At 40.9% G+C, this 25,076-nt stretch overlaps 2 protein-coding genes across 4 annotated transcripts; both read right to left on the reverse strand.

Annotated features, from left to right (window-relative positions):
• Positions 1–1,947: 1,947 nt before the first annotated feature.
• Positions 1,948–13,990, reverse strand: tfap2e (transcription factor AP-2 epsilon). 2 transcript variants are annotated; one of them, XM_089023594.1, is made up of 7 exons: positions 13,869–13,990; positions 11,278–11,721; positions 8,968–9,022; positions 7,392–7,623; positions 5,274–5,392; positions 4,026–4,164; positions 1,948–2,792 (listed from the first exon to the last, which is right to left on the reverse strand). In XM_089023594.1, the coding sequence occupies exons 1-7, from the start codon at positions 13,905–13,907 to the stop codon at positions 2,531–2,533; spliced, it is 1,290 nt and encodes a 429-aa protein (XP_088879720.1). In that variant the 5' UTR covers positions 13,908–13,990; the 3' UTR covers positions 1,948–2,530. The 2 variants fall into 2 exon arrangements, with proteins under 2 accessions (XP_088879720.1, XP_088879721.1); XM_089023595.1 differs by lacking the exon at positions 13,869–13,990 and adding an exon at positions 12,883–13,131.
• Positions 13,991–15,654: 1,664 nt separating this feature from the next.
• Positions 15,655–24,126, reverse strand: ncdn (neurochondrin). 2 transcript variants are annotated; one of them, XM_089023334.1, is made up of 8 exons: positions 24,003–24,126; positions 23,704–23,895; positions 22,553–23,552; positions 20,716–20,885; positions 19,386–19,624; positions 17,894–18,109; positions 17,628–17,770; positions 15,655–16,226 (listed from the first exon to the last, which is right to left on the reverse strand). In XM_089023334.1, exons 2-8 carry the CDS (start codon positions 23,887–23,889, stop codon positions 15,799–15,801), a joined length of 2,382 nt encoding a protein of 793 aa, XP_088879460.1. In that variant the 5' UTR covers positions 23,890–23,895; positions 24,003–24,126; the 3' UTR covers positions 15,655–15,798. The 2 variants fall into 2 exon arrangements, with proteins under 2 accessions (XP_088879460.1, XP_088879458.1); XM_089023332.1 differs by having other exon boundaries at positions 23,704–23,929; positions 24,003–24,123.
• Positions 24,127–25,076: the final 950 nt, after the last annotated feature.

The following is a 25,076-nucleotide window of genomic DNA, read 5'->3' on the forward strand; positions in this document are numbered from 1 at the left end:
ATCTTGGATAAGAAGCGAAACGTCCGACACCTTCAAAGAAGTACAGATGACGGCTGAAGAAACCTTTTCATCGATGGACCACTCATGCACGACTGAGAACTCACACAGACGTTCTGAAATACAGTTATGGATGTAAAAAAAAAATCTACCGGCTGCTTTTTCTGGGACTATGGAAGCATAGAAACAACCCACAAAGCCTTCAATTGAATTCTCTTTAGTTCAGGGGAGACCTCTGACAAGACTCAACTGTCCTAATTTGGATCTGTATCCAATTCTAGACCGTTGATAATGACATCTCTTTGATAATATTTATGCATTACTGATTCAGTTATGGATGGATACAATTTTATTGAAAATAAGAACAAGATGGGCAACTTCAAAGCCCCCCCCCTTCCCCACTGTCGTCGCAATGTACTTCGATGTATTCGATGTACAATGTATTTCATGCACCCTGTAACTTGATAATCTGTTCACTGTAGTAACCGCTGTCATTCGAAGGGTTAACGATACTTCTTATCCGTTTAATTCAATTGAAATTAGTGAAATATTTTTAAAATATTTGTCTTGATCTGTTTTGGGTGGTGGTAGGGCAACGCCTGGAATTTGATGGATGGGAACTGGCATGCGGACTTTTTGAATTTGACACCTGTGATTTAGCATCTTAAAACGAATTTTCCCTTCAATTTTACACACTTTGTGTTGCTGTAAATGTAAAACCCAGAACCTGTGTGCGTGTTTGTGTGTGTGTGTGTGTGTGTGTGTGTGTGTGTGTGTGTCTGAATGTGTGTGTGCGAGTCCGTTGCTGTCCCGCCACCTTGTTCCACAGACAGGTGATTAATAAACATTAAACAATCCCTCTTCTCTCTCAAACACACCGGAATCTACTTGACGGGAAAAGCAGCATATGTTTGCCTGCAGGCACACACACTGAGATGTAGAGCGGCCCTGCTGAGTGTCAGATAAGGGGGGGGGGGGGTGGCAGAGTGGGTGATGGAGGAGGAGGAGAGTGGAGGTTAGGATACTGAGAGGAGCAGTAATGAGATGGGAGGAGAGTGAGAGAGATAAGACAGGTATTTGAGAGGATGTGTGCGGCCCCTGGAAAGCCGAAATAGCGTTTGGTGGACCAGGAGAGGTGGTCCATGGGAAGTCAGTGACACACAAACAGATGGTTTGAAGGGCAGGCTTATTGGACATTTGGAGTCATGCACTCATCCTGTCATTGTGTTCAAGGCTTCAGATGGAGCGGAGCCCCCCATGAGTCTATTTTAGGGCCCCTTAATTTTACCATAGTCATGATTTTTTTGAAGTTTTTTTTAACAGAACTTAGCTCAGATAGCTCAGCATTGGTGGGACATTGTGAACTTCCGGGTTGAGTGAACGCCGGCGCGTGTGGCTGCCGCTGCTCACCCGCAGAAAAAATCTCATGTGACTGTAAAGTGTCCTTGAGAATTTTGAAAGGCGCTTATAAATGAAATGTATTATTATTATTATCAAGGAATGATGTTATGTTTGAAAATGTGAATATTGATTTTTGTCACGTTTTGGTTTGCGGCCAGCAGGTGGCACTGTCTGGCCCCGCCTGCAGCTGCACAGGTGTTGGTCGTGGTAATCAGTGGCAGTTAAAAGGACTCCCAGCATTACTATTCAGTGTTGGGTCATTGATTGTTCCACCCTGTCAGGTTTGTTTTGTCTTGTCATGGTTTTGTTTAATACTTTGGACCTTTTTGTTCTGATGACTCTTTTAAATTTTGTTCCTGCAAACTTTGTTTCATACAGTTTGTCAAATACACCCTCCTGTCTCCATTTTTAGGGTCCATCGCCACCCACCACCTTGCACAGATTTCTTCTGTGGTATAAGGATAGCAGGTATCATTAGCGACCTTTACACCTGTAAAGTGTTTTATGGACTGCAGGGCATGGGAGTTTTACAAACATCCATAAAACAGATCCATTCTTATTTTTTTAATAATATATTACATTTATGTTGTAATACAATAGTAACAGTAATAACAGTAATAATCATGAACATACACACAAAGTACAAAATGATTCTGCTCTTTGCTTCACTTATGTACACGACACGCAGAAGCCACGCCTCCAGCTAGCTGCATCTTCAACCTTCTCCGTCCACTGAAGACCAAACATGCGATGCCATTTCCCCGTCAGCACCTTGCTACGAACTACAAACCCAAGCGAAGAAAACAAAATGTGTCAGCAAAAGAGCAGGTTGTTGCCTCAGATATGGCTTGTGTACGACACGTCCGGCATGAGTCCAAAATGTTGTAAAAATCTGTTTCCACATGAAAAAAAAAAAAGATTGGTGCGAAATTAAACAATACTGCCATATGTAGGAGTGCATCCGGGTGTGGATGCGTCTAGAAGAGGTCCATTTAAAATTAAGTTGATGGACAAATATTATTGTACATTACAGTCAACCTCCTTATGCCTGAAAGTCAAGCCTGGTCTGTATTTGTCCCAAAGGTTGCAACACAGAAGAGTTTAGGCCTCTTTTTTTTTGCCACTTCACCATCTATTTCCGATGCTTCATCTCCTTTTCATGGTGCCCTTTCCCTCCACCGTCTCCTTTGTCCAGCATTTTGATGGCCTCCATCAGGTAACTCTGGAAAGCGGAGAGCGCGGCGCAGATGGCGGGGGTCCCGAAGCCGTGAGTCAGCAGACTGAAGTGGGTGAGGTTCCCCTGGAGGCTTGGCTCCAGGCAGGGGGTGGGTCTGCTGCCTCCGAGCGGAGAACGATCTTGGGACATGAGGTCTACAAACTCCTTGCAGATCTCCCTTTAAGGAAGGAAAAATGAGGTAAGAGGTTTGTCATAGCTTTATTTAGACATATTTTTGTTGGAAGCTTACACCCATGGGACACAACATCAGGTTAACCTGTCATGACCATGTGACAGACAGCAATGCGTTTATTACTTATGTATTTTTGTGAATAATTCATGCCTTTGTCACATCTCGGCCCGATTACTGTAATGCGCTTTACCAGTGTCTGAAACTCATGACAAAAAGTTAATGGACACCAGGGCAGACAACTTTGAAAAGTTCCCTGCCCGGCCATCAAGTTGCCTGCCCCACTTTTCACAACTTGAAACACAATAAGACGACTAATCGCAATAAAAAAACATTGTTGCGAAGTATAAAGGATTTTTTTAAATCAAGGAAGTACCTACCACAAATGCTCCCTTGCTTAATTTATGGTAAATATCCCTTGCAGAAGATTTTGCTCCAGTTGTCGTTTGTCGTCATGGTGCACAATGCATTGTTTGCGTTGTCTGCTAAAAGCCACATGGACTCCTCTTTCTAAGCGCCTTTCAAAACTCTCAAGTACACTTTATAGTCACGGTATAGTCCGAAGCACGAAACAGGCTTCTGATTGGCTGCTAATCAGATTTGCCAAACAAATTTGCATACTAGGCACGGCAGCCAATTTAGTTTGTCTTTAATTACAATACAATAGCACATTTACTATACGTAAAATAAGGTATATTTTGTGTGTTTTTAAGTCTTATTTATTATAAAATTATGTTTTATGGGGAACTGGGAACGGATTATTCTCCTTTTCAATGGTTTCTTATGGGAAATAAATATTCGGCAGACAAACGTTTCGCCTTACACAAACTTTCTGGGAACCAATTAAGTTTGTGAGCTGTGGTAGCACTGTATTTGACTCGGCATGATTCAGACTTGATATTAGGTTTACTCCCTGGTGCTTTTTACTATCTTTGTGACTGCTTTATTTCCTGTATATGATAATAGCGCTTTGTTACAGATTCAGCTATTGTTAAAGTGCTATATAAATCAATATGGGTTGTATGTATTGTATTGTAATTTTCACAGATGGATCCTGTTGGTCAATCCTCATGTATGTAGTATTTGTATTTTGACAAATTATTCATCATATATTTATTCTGTGTACCTCATGAACTATCTCGCTCTAATGGACTCGTAGTGCAGGTGTGCCCCATGTCAAATGTCACCCATTGACTCAAATACGGAAAACCCGAAACTCACTTGGTGGCGAGGAGCATAGTGCGTCGTGTGGGTAGCTGGTCCGGCTCGCTCTGCCTGCACAGATACTCGGCGGCGGCTCTGGCGGGGAACTCGGTCTCGCACACGTATCCGAAATCCCTCGCCAGATGGACGGCCTCGCCTGCAAGAAGGCGGTGGAGGAGGAGGATGATGAAGAAAATAGAGTCAGTGTGAGTCTCATAGAGGATTTTACATTTTGCATGCTGGAAAACAGTCATGTTATTGTGACATGTGCGGGTTTCCTATTTAGTAGCCATGAAAGCCTTAAAAATGATGCACAATCTGCTGCTTTGTCAGCTTAGGTCAGGGGAAGTCTTGTGTAACCATTTTCTCAATTGCACTATTTACACAGTTCACTATTTTTTGGGATTTTTTTTTTGTTATACCACACCTTTGACGTGTGTGTATGCCACCCATGCCTAGCTTACATAACTCCAGTGTTACTGCAGTCCGCTAGCATAATGCTAATAAGAGTTATATTTTTTTCATTTTTATTTTTTTTTTCGCTCTTTTTTTTGCTCAACTTTATTTCATCCCATTTAGCTTTTTTTTAATTTTCTCTTCATTTTACTCTTATTTCTTTTTTCCTCTTATTTTTATTTGTCTCTATCCAGCTATTTAGCTGGCTATCTAGCTGGCTGGCTAGCTATCTAGTTAGCTATTTATTTGGTATCTATTATTATAATAATACATTTCATTCATAAGCGCCTTTCAAAACTCTCAAGGACACTTTACAGTCACATAACTTTTTTGTGTGGGTGAGCAGCGGTAGCCATTCGCGCCAGCGTTCACTGTACCCGGTATTAGCTATCTAGCTGGCTGGCTGGCTATCTCACCAGCTATCTATTAGCTATGTAGCTATCTAGCTGGCTATCTATCTAGATAGCTATCTATTAGATATCTATTAGCTAGATAGCTCGCTTTCTAACTGAGTTACTTTCGGGTTGAGTGAACGGTGGCGCGTGTGGCCGCTGCTGCTCACCTACAGAAAAACTACTATCCTGTGACTGTAAAGTGATCTTGAGAGTTTTGAAAGGCGCTTTTTAATTAAATGTATTGTATTATTATTATTATTATTATTATTATAAATATGCATATTAGCTTATTTGAACAGCTTTCTGCATGTCTCTACCAGTTAAGAGTATGGGAAGGTTAGTGTGTGTGTGTGTGTGTGTGTGTGTGTGTGTGTGTGTGTGTGTGTGTGTGTGTGTGTGTGTGTGTGTGTCGCACCCTCCACCAGAGATGTTAGCAGAGTTACGTTAGCTGCCTTGCGTCGCCCGGCGGGCAGGTTGAGGCCAATCTTCTCCAGACGCTCTCGCAGACAGCGGCCACCATTCTTGGACTTTGCCCTGAGGGGAGGTAGAGACAGCGAGCAGTTTTTTAGTAGATGGTCCAATCTTTGCGTGTGTGTGTGTGTGTGTGTGTGTGTGTGTGTGTGTGTGTGTGTGTGTGTGTGTGTGTGTGTGTGTGTGTGTCCCACTAAAATCCTCCTCTGATCCGTCAACACACTATTTCCTTGCCTTGTTTTTGCTCCTTTATATTCCCCTTTACAGGTCTGTTGATTTTTATATAAGCACATTTTTTGACATGACAGAAAGCGAAAAATTATCACTAAGCAGGAGGTCGCCTCTCTCTTTCCATCGAGGAGAAAGAAACTTACTTTCCTTTTGATCCTTTAATGAGCCCCATCCATGAGTTTTCTCTCTCTTGGCCCGAGGCTGGGCTTCATTAAAACGTTGCCCGCTCTTGTGATTTAGTCCCATGACCCATTTTGGGTCCGCAAGCTCTGACCTCACAGTTGCTTTGTATAGGCACTTTTTCTTCGGAAAACATCACCACAGAGAGGTTCGGATTGGGACCGAGACTAACACGCGCTCTTAAATCCTCCATTTGCATTTTCCATTCCTCCATTGGTATTTTCCATTTTGTATTTTTTGGATGTGTATCAGTTCCATGGCCCTAAGTCAACTTGGTCATTGAGGCTGTTTTGAGCTCAGTATCAATACAAAGTGCCTTTGTTGTCATAATTTGAATCACTCTATCATTGCTTCACAGGAGTAAAACGCCACGTTGTCATTCAAAATAAGACGTGGAAAGGACGTGGTTATTTAAATGTGTAGTGATTGAAAGTATAGAACTTGATGATAAATAATGAATACTCAAAGTACAGATATCTGAAAAAGTAAAGAATGATGTAAACCCCGTAATTAATGGTGTGGAAAAACAGGCTATCTAACACAATTCAATGACAACCAGGTCTACCGATCAATCGATCTATCGCTCTATCACTCTCTCGATTTCTCGCTCTGTCTCTCTCTAGCTCTTTCTACCTCTATTGATCAATCGCTCTATCACTCTATCTATCTCTCGCTCTATCTATGTCTATCATTCTCTATCAATCTATAGCTCGATCGCTCTATCTATCTCTTGCTCTAAGTCACTATCTTTTCTATATCTATCGATCTCAATCAATCAATCGCTCTATCTGTCTCGCTCTATCTGTCTATCCCTCTCGAGCTCTTTGTATCTCTATCAATCAATGGCTCTATCGCTCTATCTGTTGCTCTATCTCTCACTCTATCACTCTCTCTCTATTGATCTATCGCTCTATCCATCTCTCGCTCTATCTATGTCGACCTCTCTATATCGATCTATCGCTCCATCACTATCTCTCGATCTCTTGCACTACCTGTCTATCTCTCTCGAGCTCTTTCTACCTCAATTGCGCTACCTATCTCTCGCTCTCTGTATCTCTCTCTATCGATCTATCGCTCTATCTATCTCTTGCTGTATCTATGTCACTCTCTTTTTCTATCTCTCTCGATGGATCGCTCTATCGCTCTATCTCTCAATCTCTCGCTCTATCTGCTTATCTCTCTCTAGCTCTTTCTACCTCTATCGCTCTGTCTCTCGCTCTATCTATGTCTATCTCTATCTTTTTCTATCTACCTATTTATTGATATATCGCTCTATCTGTCTATCGCTCAAGCTCTTTCTATCTCTATTTATCGATCAATCACTCTATCTCTCGCTCTATCGATGTCGATCTCTCTCTCTCTATCGATCTATCGCTCTATTGCCATATCTATCTGTCGCTCAATCTATGTCTATCTTTACCATTTTATAGCTAGCTAGCTATCATGCTAGCTATCTAGCTATCAAACATTATCCAGATAATCAAACAACTCGCAACTAAGGTCTGTGCATTTGTATTTTTTTATTTGTGGCTCGTTTATCAGTTTTTTACGATGTTATCCAAAGCTGATGCTAGCGAGCTTATTAGCAAAACACAATGTGATTCCCCCCCCCCCTTTCTACCTCTTGAAGAAGGTACTTTTTTCCTCTTACCTGCGGAGGACTCCGCCCAGCAAAGAAGCGTTGAGGCACTCGGGCGGCGAGAGCCGCCGCTGAACCTCTCCCACGGTGACCTTGTACTTTGAGGTGGAGCTGAGTAGCGACAGGCGACCCGGCACCGAGCAGAAAACCTCTGCCGGGTTGGATACGGCCCCCATGCCCAGGCCGTCCTTACCGAGGGACAAGGCGGATAGTGATGAACCGTTCAGCTTGGATGGGACAGGAACTGGAAGGCCCAAACAAAAACAAAGAAGAAAAGAGGTATTTTATTTCCACTGTTTGTCTGTTTATCCACAATTCATCGACAACTGATTGATTCTTAAATCGATCGATTAATTTTCCGTACCACTTCATTGGGCTTTATGTCATTCTGTTTAGATATGTCTCGTTTCCTACACTTCACTCAAAACTGTTCAAAACCCCGATTTTGTCATAGCCTGCAAACCTGTTGAAGTGTTCGACAAACCAGCATAGTGTTCACACAAGTGTCCCATACAGGTAACATCCTACTTACGACTTATGACCACCCGTACTTACGACCACGACCTCCAGACCCTATTTTTTACATTTTTAATTCTACGCCTTGCACCGTAACGCTAGCAGGCCGGCAACGCATACAACAATTTTGGCCAGCCAGCATCTCACTCTCGCACAGCAATCGAGAGTGATGGCATGGGGGGGGGGCGTTGCGAGTCATTTAGCCTCCGAGTCTATTCAACATGTTGAATTGATTTCAACTTACGACCGTTTATACTTACGACCACTTGGTCCGAATGGAACTCGGTCGTAAGTCGAATGTTACCTGTATTATATTCTCCATCATTCTCCACACTCCTCTGCACACACACCCCCTCTCTCCTACACTTGCATCCGGACTCCACCATCTTTTAATACTACTTGAGTTTTCTAACTGTGCCCCTGTGTCTTGTGAAAAGGTCACACACAAAAAAACTGCCACTCAATATCTATAATATTAGCACACACACACACACACACACACACACACACACACACACACACACACCGGCACTGCAAATGTCCCCACAACGCTGCTTTTATCGGATCTTTTTTTTTCTCCTTGGCCCAATTCTTTTTTTCTCACTTTAATCCCTCTTTCTCTCTCTCTCTCTCTCTCTCTCTCTCTCTCTCTCTCTCTCTCTCTCTCTCTCTCTCTCTCTCTCTCTCTCTCTCTCTCTCTCTCTCTCTCTCTCTCTCTCTCTCTCTCTCTCTCTCTCTCTCTCTCTCTCTCTCTCTCACACTCATATGACCATGAACAGTTCATTAAGAATGTGTGCCTTTGGGGTGAAAGTCTGCAGCTGAGTATTAGAGGACTTCTTGACTTCAAATGAAATAGCAAAACAGAATTATTTATAGTTTGTGTGTCTGTGTGTGTGTGTTTCTGTGTGTGTGTTGGACTGGTGTCGGAACGCCATTACTAAACACAAAAACCCCTTCAGCTTGTATAGCACAATTATATAGGTGCACACTTTGGACACACGCGCTAACCCTTTCTCTTCACATAAACACACGCACACACAGACACACATAGACACACACAGTCGAAGCTTACCTTTTTTAATGACAGAGTGGTCCAGAATGCCCAAGGCTGATCCTTCCTCCATTCCCTGTGTCAGACAGACAGTCACTATCATTTATCCACTGGCCTTATAGCTTACACGCACACACACACACACACACACACACACACACACACACACACACACACACACACACACACACACACACACACACACACACACACACACACACACACACACCTCGTTTTTCTCCTTAAAAGGCAGGTAATGCACACTCTCAAAATTAAAGATGCTTCAGAGGTTCTATATTGCTTTCCCATTTGTGTTGCACTCTACCATATACAACCATTTTTCACCTCAAGGGTTCTTTACGGTGCTGGTTCTTCAGAAAAGATGATGTTTAGGACAGCAGGGAGGTCTTGAGAGTTTCGAAAGGCGCTTATGAATAAAATTTATTATTATTATTTAGATAGTAGATTAGGATTCATATAAAAATATTTAGTTCTCATTCAGTGTGCAATTTATGTTCTTTGGATAAGATTTGGTTCCAAATTGAAGAATGGTTGCTAAGTAATATCTGAAAGTGTTGCACGTGTTTTATTACACATTTATTATATACACATTTTTTTTATAGATTCACGCAGGTCATTTGAATTGGTGCTTTAAATAATAATAATACATTTTATTTCTAAGCGCCTTTCAAAACTTTCAAAGACACTTTACAGTCACGGGATAAGAACTTTTTTTCAACGGGTGAGCAACGGCAGCCATTCGCGCCAGAGTTCACTCAACCCGGAAGTAACACAAACTCACGCCACTAATGTGAGTGTTTATATTTAAAGAACCTCACTATAGTAAGTAATTAATGGAAGTTATTTTACTGTAAGTTGTTTTTGTTCAAAATATTTTCTAAAAAGGCAGGTATCCGTATCAATTTAGTAAAAAAAAATACTGCATTTCATGTTTGTCATTCACATACTGTATAGGCTAATATAAGCATTGGTCGACATGATTAAAGCATTCAGCAAATATAAACGAGTGTAAAAAATATTATTTTCTTGTTCCACACTGTTTGTTGAGATTTGATTTGTACGGAAATTTTCTAAATGCAATTATGTCGCCATAATTTTCTTTATACAACTATTCGTCGGTTAATCGAATCCCTTAAAGGCGTTCGCTCCATTCATTCACGCAAGCGATAAAAGGACACAAGGCGAGCTTCCCTTTGTACTCAATTCACAGTCGGATTTCAAAAGGTGCAGGATATCATCATCCATTAATCAAATAAAGACGCTTGTCGAGGAAAGGCCCCCGTTTAGCAGCGACATGCCCGATTCGACTGTTTTTTTTTTACTTTTGGCTCGCCTACGCGACGTCGCTTCTTTTTTTAATAATAATGAGCGTGCACATCAATTGGTCGCGGTGTGTTTGTGCGGCACGCAGGGAAACAAACTGCGTCTGCAGCTGCACCTGCTGCGCAGGAGTGGGGGTGGGGGGTGACTGCTTACAAACTATTATTCTGGGTTGGGTAAAAAAAGGGGGTGCAAAGTGAGACTTAGGATGTCATATATATATATACACGCCACGCGTAACAGAAAGACGCGGATACAGTGATTTGTATAGTAACTGCTTTACAAATCAAGTTATTAAAATGTTTTTTTAATTAAAAAAAATAATGTAATTCATATACTTTTTAATCGTTTCGGGAAATATGGCAGTACACAATGTCAGAAAATGAGCACTCGAAATTAAACAAACGCCTTTTTTTGTGATGAAATGTGTTCTAAAATTGTTGTTGTCTAATTTATTTGCGATTAATCACTTTAAAAAAACTGTTTTCTTGAAGTATATATTTTTTTCATGTAAATTTTACAAAGTGATGCGAAAATGCGTTAAAAATAAGTAGGCAACTTTTTTGGGGGGGTCATTTTAACTTAAAATGCATATCCCGGTTAACCGGAATGCATTTTGGGGGGAGTAAAAATCGTACGATGTTAAAATTATTTAGATGTTGATAAATGTGACTATTTATTCCCGAATTGCTTTAGCTTTTTTTTCCACCAGTTGTGACGTTGGACAGTTTTTTTGGTCATCTATAAATATTGCTTGCACAGTAACATCATTTTAAAATGTCAATTAGAAAAACACATTAGCTACATTGAGATTTGATAATCTAAAATATATAGAGGGCCGCGTTTATTGCCTGATAGAAAATTTACATGAACTTAACAAAAAAAAAAAAAAAAACGTAAACTTTGCCGTTTTTTTCACAGGACCACCATTTCAAAAATGGAGGATGATTTGGGAAAGGGGGGGTGACCAAGCCATAAAAAAAAGATCACCTGAAGCTCATCCAGGCCGTGATGTCCAATGTGCATCCCGAGGGGTCCTTCCCCGAGAGCGGCGGCCCCTTCCCCGAGACCGTGGAGGAGACGGGGGACAGCCGCATACTCCCTCCGGGGGTCAAGCCCGAGAGCCCGGTGCGTTTGCGACAGAAGCCCCCCATCGTCGGAGCGCGACCTCTGGGAGTGCCACGCGGCTTGCTGATGCTGATGGATGGAGTTAATGGAAGGGTAAGGGTCCGACAGGTGGGAGTAGGCTGAGTCCTGGCTCTGGGAGTATGACAGGGACGATTGCGGGTACGGGGGAGGGAAATACGGTGGTTGGAAGTCGGAAGCCGGTGTGTGGCATAGCGGGGGAGCCGTCGAGTAGGCGGCCTGGTTGAGGGAGGACAACTGGGAGAGGCGCCCGCTCGGCGAGGAGCTGCTTAGTCCGTCTGCGCGCTCCTACACACACACACACACACACACACACACACACACACACACACACACACACACACACACACACACACACACACACACACACACACACACACACACACACACACACACACACAAACCATACACGTTTACACTTTGTTCGACTAAAAAAAAGTCATTCATTGACTGCCGCTGCTCACCCGCACAAAAAAAAAAAAATCCCGTGACTGTAAAATATCCTTGAGAGTTTTGAAAGGCGCTTAGAAACTAAATGTATTATTATTATTATTATTAATACAATACATCTTAAATTACATAGTGCTTTTATAACAGCTGTAACAAAGCGCTTTACATAATAACATAAAGCAAAATAATAAACATCAAAAAACATGAACAGTTGTGCAGTTTTAAAGACTTTCCCTATATAGTCTTTGGTGTTTAAGTACAAGCAAAAAAATATATGACAAATAGCTATGATAAAAAAATAAAGATATATATCTAAAATGCAGATTAGATTCCACATCAAACTAATGTGGCTGCAGCTATCTTTAATAGCCGACCATATAAGACAAAATATTTTTGATTTAATGCGCGCTGGCAGAATCCCCCCTTGGCATGTGTCACAAAGGTCGCAGCCACCATAAACTAAGCGATGCAAAAAAAAAAAAAAAAAAAAAAAAAAAACACACATGCGATGACCACTTTCTCCCCAAATTGCGCATCTTTAGATTTGACGCAAATATTCTCGAAATCGTTGTCTGTCCAAAAAAAAAAGTTGTTGAATCCATTTAGCCTACATTTAGGCTCACACATATCCTGACACAATTGGATTTTTTTTTATTCTCCCAGAGCTGGGTCACCCGGATCAATGTTGACTCCATTATTTGACACAGAAATGCTTTGCAGCACTTTAACTCGAGTGAAAATTCAAATGCCCCCCCCCCAACACTCCGTTTTATCATTGTTCATGTGAAACAATCCACTTTTCATATTTGTCATTCCCTAAAATCAGTGCGTAAAAAGCTGCAAGTGGAAAGTCACTTATAATCAAAAACAAGTTAAAAAAAGACTCAAATCAGTCACTATACATATGCAAATAATAAAACAATCAAGTCGTGTATTAACTCTCATAAATCATATTCTTTCTAATATCACAAGATTACAAATCAATTAAAAAAAACTCACCATAGCCGAATAAGTGTGGATCAACATCTGGACCCACTTTGAACACCCCCAATGTCAATAATAATAATAATAATAATAATAAAAATAATAATAACAATCAACCTTCCAAAAGATTAGGAAAAAACTCCACCATGTAATCCGGCTTGGTTGCAAATCGGATCCATGAATGAACCCGATTTGTTATTTACACTTTCTTCAAGCCTCGTCGTCTTTTAATAAACACCCCCACTCACATATAAACGGAGGCGTGGATGCTCTCCATGAAGCCACTACTTATAGGTTTGGTGCAGCTGCAAGAATAAGGGGGAGGGGTCGAAAGTGGTCCACTTCTCTTAAAGAGATATATTCAGTCAATTAGTACAATTGCTTGAAAAAAAAAATACATGAACGTGCCATTTAACGCGATTCATTTAAAGGCGAAATTGCTTCTTTTTTTTCCCCACTTTGATCTTTTATTTTGGTGTGTTTAATTCTAATCGATTGAAACTTTCACTTTTAATTCGAGTGTTCAGCACCGCCCCCCCCCCCCACACCAACCGAGTTTTAAGACTTTTAGCATAGCCTAACAAAACTTATTTATTACATACCTGTCATTTTATACGTGGTTTAAAATAATGTACGGCGTAATACAACTTTTATACAGGGGGAAAACAATACAATACATACATGAACCGGTTTTACAAAGACCCTTTTGGCTCAAATCCAGTTCGTCTCAACTGCATGTAGCTAACGACAATAATGCCGCCGATCGCTACTATATATATATATTTTTATCGATGCGTATGGTCGGATTGATGAAAATAACGTGCGCATGCGCGGTAAGACGTCTGCAATTTTTGCTTGTATTAGCGTTTTTTTTTAATAATTTCAAATGATGTACGGCGTACTACAGCTTTTATACAGGAATTACAATCATTTATAATGACAGCTATTAGCCAAGGTTGACAGGTATGAAACTAACTCTACAAAATAACGATATACTGTACCTGCATGCCATCAGTTTTATTCCGAGCTTTCCACAGCATGATTTCGCCTGATCCAAAAAAATGTAGCTTAAGGGTTTAAATTCATTTAAAATAAAAAAAAATAATATGGGGTGTGGGGGCAGCAATGATGTTGGGTGAAGAGGTGAGAGAGAAGTGAGTTAGTGTGTCACGCCATGCAGGAGTTTTCTATGAGCGAGGACAGAAGAGGGAGTAGGAGGGCACGTTTGAAAAGAAAAGAGGGCGGGAGGTGTGAGGTAAAGGGGGAGGGGGGGATAGATGTAAACTTTTTTTAAACGTGTAATTTATTTATTTTGAGAGCAAGGGGGTTCTTTTTCGTGTTTGACAGCCCCCCCCCCTAGTAAACACTGGCACCCTCTTGTGGCTAGCCAGAGATTTACTGCTTGAACAGAGCAGTTATACAGTAAAGTCTCGTTATATCGATATCGAATATATCGATAGTCCCGGTTATATCGATACTATTTCTATGCACGCACGGAGAAAATTACATGCAAACAGGGTCGGATATATCGTTAGTCCCGGTTATATCGATATTTTTTCGGACTCCCTTGAATATCGATATAACGAGACTTTACTGTATTTCACTTATAGATTTGCTCTTTTGTTTATTTTAACGTGTATTCAATTAAGTTAATATTTCAATTGTCTGTTTCATACATTTCAATTGAATCATAATGCTTTTTTTATTAATAATGTTATATATGGTTTCATTTATGTCCTTGTTTTTTATTAATATTAATAATGCATTTCATTTATAAGCGCCTTTCAAAACTCTCAAGGTCACTTTACAGTCACAGGTTGAAGTTTTTCCGTGGGTGAGCAGCGGCAGCCAAACGCGCCAGCGTTCACTCAACCCGGAAGTCAATAGACAGAAAGCTAGCCAGCCAGCTAGTAGATAGCTAATAGATAGCCAACAACCTGGAATAACTCAAATAGAGAGAAACGCTAGCTAGCTAATAGCCAGTTAATAGACAGATAGCTAGATAGCAAGCCACCTATATAGCTATGTATTTAATAGATTGCACTTATCCTGTGACTCTAAAGTGTCCGTGAGAGTTTTGAAAGGCGCTTGAAAATGGAATGTATTATTATTATTATTATTATTGTAAAGTCATTGAGGGCTTTGGAAGGTATGTATTTATTATTTAATATGTATTATTATTATTATGTTGTTGTTTTAAAGACCATTTGGACCATTTTTAAATAATACAATATAATATTAATATTTACTTAGTGCTTTAACAACAGCTGAAGCTGTAACAAAGCACTAATATGTCATGCTATCCCTTTTTTTAATGATTTTTTTTTAATAGAAATTACCGGACATTATGGGGACGGCTTCCACGATCAAATGAAATGAAATACTAACAGTGTATCAGAAATTGTACATTTAAACATACGCGCTTGCTCAGTTTTTGAATTTTAACAATCAAGGCTCTTGTATTCCGAATTGTAATTGTGTACTTGGCTAAATTGCTGTATCACAGTGCGATCTATTTCTAAAATTGTGCCTATCCTGTGACTGTAAAGTGTCCTTGAGAGTTTTGAAAGACGCGTATAAATTAAATGTATTATTTTTATCATTATCTCTAAATACACTAATATTTTTAAAAAGCGATTTCTGACGTCTTCAAATTAATTTAAGAGTTAAATCCGAGAAAGGACAAGTCTATAAGTGTCACAATGCCACCTTGTGGTCAAAATGGGGAACTACTCCGTTTCTCTGAAGCGAATCAAATACATAATGTGAAAGGCAGGAAAGAAGAAATATTGTTCAACCGTAAAAAAATGTTTACTAAATTCTGTTACCATTTGAAAATGATTTCCAATTAAAGTATGATAAATGCAGTTGGTGCTCATTGGCTTCAGGATTTCCCTTATTTCATTCCATAAGCGTCACTCACTTATTCAGTCATTTCACTCCAATCATCTTCTTAAGATTCCTCATGCTGCTTAAAGCTCCCGTATCATCCTTCTTCTTAACGGCAACCATAATGTCTTGTTTGCAGAGTGGGCACTGGTGAGCCAAGGCACAGAGAGCCTCCTCCAGCGCCTCTTTCGTGTGCTGGTCCGGTAGTGCGCTACAACAGCCCAGAATCCCGAGCGTGTTCCCCAACCATCCTTCCTCTCTGGCCATCTCTGTCAACCAGGACTGAGAGCGGAAACAGCCCCCGAGAGCCTGCAGAGCTAACCTCCAGAGTTCAGCGACCTCCGCCCAGCTGTCCTCCCAGCCGGAGCTCACTTTAACCGGGCCTGGGCTGAGCTCAGCGTCCAAAGCGCTGTGGAGAAAGCGGAGAGCCGTGGAAAAGAAGCGCCTTTGATTGTTGACTTCACCCAAACCTGGAAAGAAGAATGTAAGACATTTTTTTTTTTAATTTGTTTATTTATTTATTGTGTGATGCGCAAATCAGAACTGAAAATGGTAGTAGCACTCCAGACGCTCCCCAACTTGCAAACATTTGAGTTACGAATAACAATAACAGTACATACGAACATTTTTGTGGATATAGTATGTTGAAAAAACGTTTGGATAGGATCCGTAAGTTAGATTTTGTATAACGCTCGCTTACGATTGGCTGTGTAGAGTATGTGGGCGGGGAGGAAATCCCTCTTATTAATAATATTAATAATAATAACAACAATAATAGTAATAATAATCAGAATCATCTTTATTGCCAAGTATGTAGAACACACAAGGAATTTGTTTCCGGTAGAACACGCTGCACTAGTATCATAAAAAAATTGCTAAGTGGCACTATACAGTTCCATTTGGGCTACTGTTGAAAGAGTTCAAAGAGTTAATGGCTTGGGAGGAGAAGCTGAATAATAGTAATAATGATAAGAATGATAATAATAATACATGTCATTTATAAGCGCCTTTCAAAATGTATAAGCGCCTTTCAAAACTCTCCAGGTCACTTTACAGTCACAGGATAAGTTTTTTTGTGGGTGAGCAGCAGCAGGTGCAAGCGCCAGCGTTCACTCTACCCATAACTCAGAAAGATAGCTAACTAGCTTATAAGTAGCTAGACAGCTAATTGATAGCTAGCTAGCTAGATAGCTAATATGTTTCCTGACTCTAATAGTTAGGTAGCTAGCTATATAGCTAATAGAAAGCAAGCTAGATAGCTAATAGATAGCAAGCTAGATAGATAGCTAATAGCTAGCTAATACGTTTCCTGACTTGACTTGAAGATTGCATCGGAAAGTTAACTATCAGTTGACCTTTTGAATTTTGTTTACTATAATATTGTTAATTCTGCACAGTAATTTTACTCAAATTTTCGTATAAGATTTACTGTTTTTTTTTTAACATTGTCACATCCATTTTTTTGGATGGACTGTTCAATCTCTCAAGCTGCCATTATATTGAAAAAAATGAATTCAAAATACTGAAAAAGCGGTTGCTGAAAAAAAAAGTGGGAATATGAATGAAGAAGAATCAATTCCCAGTTGACGCTACAGGAGGACGTGATGCATAACAAAAAGTAATGGCTGCTGGCACGTAATTTAGTAATTACGTGCCAGCAGCTTCAGTAATAGAGGTCGTCGTACTACAGTAGGTGTGAATTTAGACTTCCCCGTTCAGTGTTTGACTTAAACATACATTCCATACAAAATATAGCACCGAAGCAACTTACGACCAAATTCACCTTACGAACGACCGCTCGGAACATATCTTGTTCGTAAACTGGGGAGCGGTTGTATTACCATTTTGATGCCTTACTCAAACAAAATTACCTGTTGGAGTTGATTTCAGTCTGACGATCATCAAACCCAACGTGCAGTAATTTGCTGCAAGGACAAGGAGGCTAGCTTTGTGCACCAAAACAGGAAGTGCTTCGCTGAGGTGTTTCTCCAAAATTTGGAAGCATTGATCCTTCCTAAAAAAAAATAATAGATTACAAATGTATAAAAATGAAGCAAATGTAATGTAGTTTGCCTGTCAACGGGATCAACATGCTAATTGACGGTTGAGCTAATGTTGGAATAAGGACGGCAATCACCTGACTCTTTCAGCCTCAGTGACGGAGAAGTTGAGGAGGGCCGAGCAGGCCGTCTCCATACTGGGTTCCCTCACGACGGACGCGCCACTTTTACCCTTCAAGGAAGTAAAACTATGGGAAAGATAGTACACCAGCAAAGCCGGCGTTTCAAGGGTGAGGAGCACCTTCCTGGGCCCTTCCTCAGCGGAGAGGTGACACAGAGCTGGCAGGAGGTACCTAAAAGACATGAGACGGGTTGAAAAATTGTTGAGGTAGAAGAAAGTAATCCGCTAGCAGGGATGCATCTGGGGAAATAAAAAGGGGGCTAAATTCTAAAATGGAGGGGCCCGATTTAACTAGATTGCCGAAGTACAGACACTCCCCAATTTACAAACGAGATACGTTCCAAACGGTCGTTCATAAGGTGAGTTTGTTCGTAAATTGATTCAGTGCCAATTTGTATGTATTATATTGTATTTTGGACAGCTGCCCCCATTTCAAGCTCATATAACTCCAGACCCATATAATTTAGGAATTACAGATGCTCCCCAACTGACGAACGAGATACGTTTCCAAACGGTCGTTCATAGGGGGAATTCGTTCATAAAGTGAATGTGTTCGTAAGTTGATTCAGTGCCAATTTGTATGTACAGTATTACATTGTATTTTGGACAGCTGCCCCAATTTCAAGCTAATATAACTCCAGACCCATATCATTTAGGAATTACAGACGCTCCCCAATTTACGAACGAGATACGTTCCGAAAGGCCGTTTGTAAGGTGAATTTATTCATAAGTTGATTCAGTGCCAATATGTATGCACTACATTGTATTTTGGACAGCTGCCCCACTTTCAAAGTCATATAACTCCAGACCCATATAATTTAGGAATTACAGACGCTCCCCAATTTACAAACGAGATAAGTTCCGAAGGGTCATTCGTAAGGTAAATTTGTTCATAAGTTGCTTCAGTGCTATATTTTATATGATATATGTTCAAGGCTTATATAAGTATGTTTAAGGTTTATATAAGTATGTTTAAGGCTAGTATAAGTAACATGCATTGGTTTGTACTGAAAAATAAACATTTAATAAAATACATGCTCCAAAAAGATATGTACATGTACAACTGGGGAGAATACTACATATGTTACTACAAAAATGTTCATATGTACCCTTGTTCGTAACTTGAATGTTTGTAAGTAGGGGAGTGTCTATTCAAAACTGATTGAAATAAACCAAAATACATTCATTTATTTGACTCAAATCTATTTTTCTAATATTTAATTTTAATTCAAGTCAAATCATTTTTTATACATAAAATAAACATTTTAATTTTTTCTCCTTACTACCCAATCCTGTGCTATTTTGACATTTTACGGTATTACAGTGAAGACAAAGAGAACAGACTTAGCACAATATTTTATACTAGCGTCTACTTCAACATATGTACATATTTGCTTTGAATATTTCCAATGTGCTGCACTTCGATGTCAGTGGTCTTGTTACTTTACCGAAGCGCCTCTTTGCCCGTCCAGGTCCCGCCGTCATCGATGACGGACATCTTCCCCATCCAATCGGAGAGCCCCTGCTCGGAATTGTCAGCCATCAGGTGGCTTCGTGAGTAGTTGATGAGAATTGGCAGCAGCGCGGTCACTTCCTCTTTGAGGCAGGAAGTTTCCTCGGCCAGCCAGGAGCACAGGCAGCGGAATGTGGCGAAAATAAAAGGGTCGCCATAGCGACTCTGGTCCAACTTGGAAAACAGGAAATGACCCGGGATTTCGGTGAGTGACACGCAGACACATAAAACACACCCTGAGTCTATTTTACACAAAGGTAATATTGCTCAAGTTTGTTTATTTCATGATTTTGTGTCTGAAAAGAATTACTTTTTTATTTAAACATTATTGCTCATTACCAAAACTGATTTTCCATTTACTCATTCACTGCCTGACAATGTGCAAAAAATGTGTCCACTGCAGTGCCAGGGTTTTTGTCATTTTCACTCAAATTCCAGGACCCATACAATAGTGAGTTTTAGGACTACATAAACATTCAATACAGCGTAATAAATATTCTTTCATCAGAAAAAAAATAGTTAATTCCTAAGTTATATGGGTCTGTAGTTATCTAAGTTATATGGGTCTGTAGTTATCTGGGCTTGAAATGGGGGCGGCAGTACAAAATACAATACATATACGTAGATTGATATAGCTGAAGCTGTAATAAAGCGCAAACATGGACAAAAGGCAAATGCTGCCCCCTCGTGGAAGGGAAAAAATTGCCAGAGGCCATCGGTCCAGGCAGCTTGTAGTAGACTTGCACATTCCACCTGATCCACCGCTGAAAAGGACGCTTTGATCCTCTCCTCTTTCATCTACAACTGCTTCATGTCAAAAAGAGGGTACCGAAAGTGCTGAAGAATGAATGACTCTCTGTGTCTTTGTGTTGTCATATTATTTTTGTTACTTTATGTTACTTCCGGGTTGAGTGAACAGTGGCGCGTGTGGCTGCCGCTGCTCACCCGTAGAAAAAAAATATCATGTAACTGTAAAGTATCCTTGAGAGTTTTGAAAGGCGCTTATTAATGAAATGTATTATTAATATTGTTATAAATAAATAATAAAAATTTCTCCACTGCGAGGCTAATAAAGACAAATCCAATCCAATAACCAGCGCTTTATCAACACCCAAGCATGAAAAAACAACACCCGAACGGCGCTCCGCGTCATATTTTCAATTCCGAATAAATTCGGGTAATGGCAGTGAATGAGTTAATGATCCAAAAGGTGAATCTGTGCTCACATTTCTTCCTCCAAAAGCTTTTCAAATTCATCCTCTCACCTGCTGCAGGTGGTACATGACAGCCGAGAAGGCCTCCTCCAGAACCCCGAAGACCTGCCTGCTCTGCTGCAGACTTAACGTAGAGATGGAACTTTGAGCGGGTGAAGCGGCGGGCATGACGGGCGGGTTGCAGGCCTGCTCGATGGCCGCCTCCATGATCCGATAACAACCTGAACAGCGATGAAGAAGGAGGTTAGCGGTATTTGAACACATGCTAAACTTCACAGCGTCACCTCGTTTATGATCCAATTTTAGTCTTGTCGTTATGTATTACTCTCCAGAAGCTGGATGGGCCTCATTATATTTATCAATGGCGTGAATTTATTGCGACAATGAAGTCGGCGACAGGTGTGTTTTTCCCGCTTTTTTGGTCTTATTTCGTGATTTATGCTAATAAACAAGAACTGGTGACAATTCAAGTCACCATTGAAATCAAGATTTAAAAGCCTATTAACTCATTCACAGCCATTCACGATTTTTTTTTCGGGAATTGAAAATAGGACAGAGCGCCATTCCCAAATTTGTTCGGATTTTGGTTTTTCATGCTTGGGTGTCGACTAAGGACTGGCCAGACCTCTGGAATAGTTTTTTCACTCCCACTAAGGGGCTTTTTTTTCACATGTTAGCGCTTTGTTACAGCTTCAGCTGTTGTTAAAGCGCTATATAAACCCATATCTATGTATTGCATTGTATCTTGGACAGCCACCCTCATTTCAAGCTCATATAACTCCGTCTGGCAGTGAATGAGTTAAAAATATATTCAAATATCATTTCATTCCTTTCATCACTTTTGCTGCTGTGAAATGTAAAATATAAAAAAAATAAAGACAAATCCAATCCAAAAATATCCTTCACTCATTCACTGCCAGACATGTGCAAACATGTGTCCACTGCAGTGCCAGGGTTTTTGTCATTGTCACTTGAATTCCAGGACCCATAGAATATTGAATTTTAGGACTACATAAACATTCAATACAGTGTTAGAAACCTTAGACGCCCTTCTTTCATCAGAAAAAAAAGTTAATTGCTAAATTATATGGGTCTGGAGATTTATGTGGTTGAAATGAGGTCGGCTGTCCAAAATATAATGCAATATTGGTTTATATAGCGCTTTATAGCTATCTATTTGCTGTCTATTATATATCTAACTAGCTGGTTATCGAGCTAGCTAGCTATTTGCTGTCTATTAGCTATCTAACTATCTAGCTGGCTATCTAGCTAGCTATCTATTTGCTATCAAACTAATTCACTGGCTATCTATTTGTTGCCTATTAGCTATCTGACTAATTAGCCGGTTATCTAGCTAGCTATCTATTTGCTATCAAACTAACTCACTGGCTAGCTGGCTATCTATTTGTTGCCTATTCGCTATCTGTCTAATTAGCCGGTTATCTAGCTAGCTATCTATTCGCTATCTGTCTAACTTGGTGTCTAGATAGCTATATATTAACTAGCTATTAGCTAGCTAGTTTCCGGGTTGAATGAATGCTGGCCCGTGTGGCTGCCACTGCTCACCCACAGAAAGAACTTGCCCTGTGATTGTAAAGTGACCTTGAGAGTTTTGAAAGGCGCTTAGAAATTAAATGTATTATTATTTACCAACAGCTGAAGCTGGAACAAAGCGCTAACATGGAAAAAAGGGAAATGCTACTCGCTTGTGGAAAAGGAAAAAACATTGCCAGAGGCAACAAAGCCAACGCTTTATCGGCACACAAGCATGAAAAAAAACGAACACATTCGGAAATGGCGCTCTACGGCATATTTTAACTTCCTGTAAAAATTCATGAATGGCATTGAATGAGTTAAAATACTGTATTTCAAAAAAAATCGCAACTACCTGTGAGCGTGTCTTGCAGTTCTCGGCTCAGATCGTTTCCAGGCGGTTCCTCCAGTCCCATCCGGACTTCCACGCAAGCCCGATTCACAAGTAAGCAGCAAAATTTTGGCGATCCGGCCAGCTCCCAACCATACAAATCAATCAGACAAGCGCTCAGTACCAAAACCGGCCTAATCTGTCTCGGAGTCAACTTGGACTGCACCATGGCTCTCAGTGACCCCCACACTCGGCTCACCACTTCCCTCATCACCTCTTTCTCAACCGAGACTCCTCCTGGGGGTAAAATATTGACCAGATGTGAGCACATATCCAACCTGCTCTTCTGTGTGGATTTGCAAAAGTCTTTGGACATCCTGACCAGCAGACCAAGCAGTACGGCTGAGTGGGCCTGCCAAGCTTTAGCTTTGCTTCTACCGGAGAGGAGACAAACAAGCAAAGGAAGCCCCATCCTATGGCTCAAGGTCTGGTTCCATTCTAAAGCCTGGCAGAGAGCAGGAACAGCACCTCGGTTCAGCAAGTGTTCAGTACCTCTAGGTTGCGCACAAACGGCAGTCAGGACCTGGTAGCAGTCAGCCGCTACAGCCTCATCAAGTTTTCCAGTGGGTGACTTTGGGTTCTGTGTCGCTGCACTGTTATCATCACCCTTCCCCTTTTCCATGCTGATATTGTGTCTTCGCCTCTTCGCTCGTAGTTTTTGGAATCTCCCCAGCGTCCCAGCGTCAGCTGTCTGCTGTTGGTCGCTAGCGCCGCATGCTAAAATTTTCAACAGTAGTGGAATGGTGGCAAGGAACTGAGGCTGAGAGGCCACGTCTGGATCTGTGCTTAAGGCAGACAATAGAGCTGCACCCAATGAGAGGAGCTCGTGTGGGGGCAATCCGGGATCCCCGCTTCCCTTCGAGGCAGTCACCAATAGCCGAGCTGGAAGGTTGAGACCGACAGCTTCAAAGATACGCCTCAAGGTGGGTTTGTCCAGTTGGCAAGCCGGACACAAGCGTGTGATCTGGAATGGAGAGAATTGATAATACGTTTTCCATCCATGGTGTTGATACTTTATGATCCTCCCCGGTTTAAGTGCTTAGCAGTCATCTTCTTACAACAAATATCTCCAGTGAAAAAAAAAATCTTAATAAGGAGAGACGATCAAAACGTACCAAAAGAAGCGCTGCCAAAGTCTGACTATCATTGTTAGCATGTTTGAGAGCATGGAGGCATCTCTCCAAGACTTCCCTCTTAGCATCTGTCAAACCAGCTCCCGCATCCTTCTCGGGATCTCCTACTCCACCTTGTTCTCCTCCGGAGAACTTATCGATCACGTTTATTGTTGCACCGTCAGCCATCGTGACCTCGCGGTGTCAGCAAGGCGTCATAGAGAAAAGACCGAAAGTGTTGGAATTTAATTATTTGCGATTAACAATGTACTGCAATCAGGAAACCATCCTAAATTACTTACGGGTGTTTAGCTGCTCGCCCGGGTTACTGGAATGAGGAAACGTGACCGTTTTGTTTCGAAACAGATTATTTGAACGAAAGATGCAATACGTTGCCAGTGCGCTCCCGCCGGATATGGAATGTCAAAGTAAAAGTAAATGAGCCAATGAAAACACTCATACAAAAACAATTGACCAATCACACTAACGCTACATGGAAGGTGCCGTCGCCATTTTGGTACAGTTTGAAACGTTGAAGAAGCAAAATTGGCAAAAATTATTGATAAAAAGACACCATACGCCGTTTGTTATCGCCAGCGAATCATATACGACTACACCGAATCATTTAGAACATTCGAGGAGGTGAGTGTTAAAGGTTTGCATTTCGTCTTTCCGAGTCGTAGCGCACAGACCGGAAAGAGTGGGATTAAGATACAGTAATGTGTTCTTCGTTAATCACTGGAGCGTCAACATATTTACGTTTACAATAATCTGCATGATATATTGTATCATAACATTTTAGGGTCAAATTGCTCTCATTTTTGTTTTGTTTTTAAAATGAGGGAATATGTGTCAAGATTACTGGTGCGTACATTATTTATTTTGAAATTGCCATCGGAAATGAAACTGTTTTATAAAGTGCTTGGTGCAGCTCAGAGGTGCACATCAGCTGAGAGGTATAGTGACCCAATTTACTGTACTGAGGGGAAACGAAGAGGATTAAACACGCCATGGCGATCGCACGACGTGAAAGACGATTGACTACGACAGCGGTTGTCTTCTGAAACGATGTAGCGGGAGCAGCGTTAAAAAAAACCACGCGATGAACCCGTGGCCGCGGCGTGTAAATAAATCATAGAAATGCCAGCAGCTGTTTGGCTCAAGGTGCCTTAAAGGACCCTGGATTGAAACAGGTACACAACTCTTTGCATGTCAGTTTGCAATGCAGATGCGGCAAATTCCCGATTTGAGCGTTTGTAATTGCGTGTTCGTGCCATGGACTCGCCAAGCACTCACGATCGCCCTCACTTAGTACCTCAGTATGATTTTAGAAGAGCAGTGCAGTCTTTTCTGAAATCGGTGAAGATAAGATGGAT

Source organism: Hippocampus bargibanti, linkage group LG20, assembly GCF_051943395.1.
Source record: "Hippocampus bargibanti isolate YZ-2025 linkage group LG20, ASM5194339v1, whole genome shotgun sequence".
Classification (NCBI taxonomy): Eukaryota; Metazoa; Chordata; class Actinopteri; order Syngnathiformes; family Syngnathidae; genus Hippocampus; species Hippocampus bargibanti.

Coding starts and splice junctions, on each gene's coding strand:
- ncdn (XM_089023334.1), bottom strand. CDS start 23,889: ATGGCTGACGGTGCAACAATAAACGTGATCGATAAGTTCTCCGGAGGA. Junction 20,886..22,552: donor ACTGCAAGACACGCTCACAG/GTAGTTGCGATT, acceptor ATCGCTGTTCAG/GTTGTTATCGGATCATGGAG. Junction 18,110..19,385: donor ACGGGCAAAGAGGCGCTTCG/GTAAAGTAACAA, acceptor CATGTCTTTTAG/GTACCTCCTGCCAGCTCTGT.
- tfap2e (XM_089023594.1), bottom strand. CDS start 13,907: ATGCTGTGGAAAGCTCGGAATAAAACTGATGGCATGCAG. Junction 7,624..8,967: donor CCACTCTGTCATTAAAAAAG/GTAAGCTTCGAC, acceptor TGGGCCTTCCAG/TTCCTGTCCCATCCAAGCTG. Junction 4,165..5,273: donor GCTAACATCTCTGGTGGAGG/GTGCGACACACA, acceptor GCCTTCTTGCAG/GCGAGGCCGTCCATCTGGCG.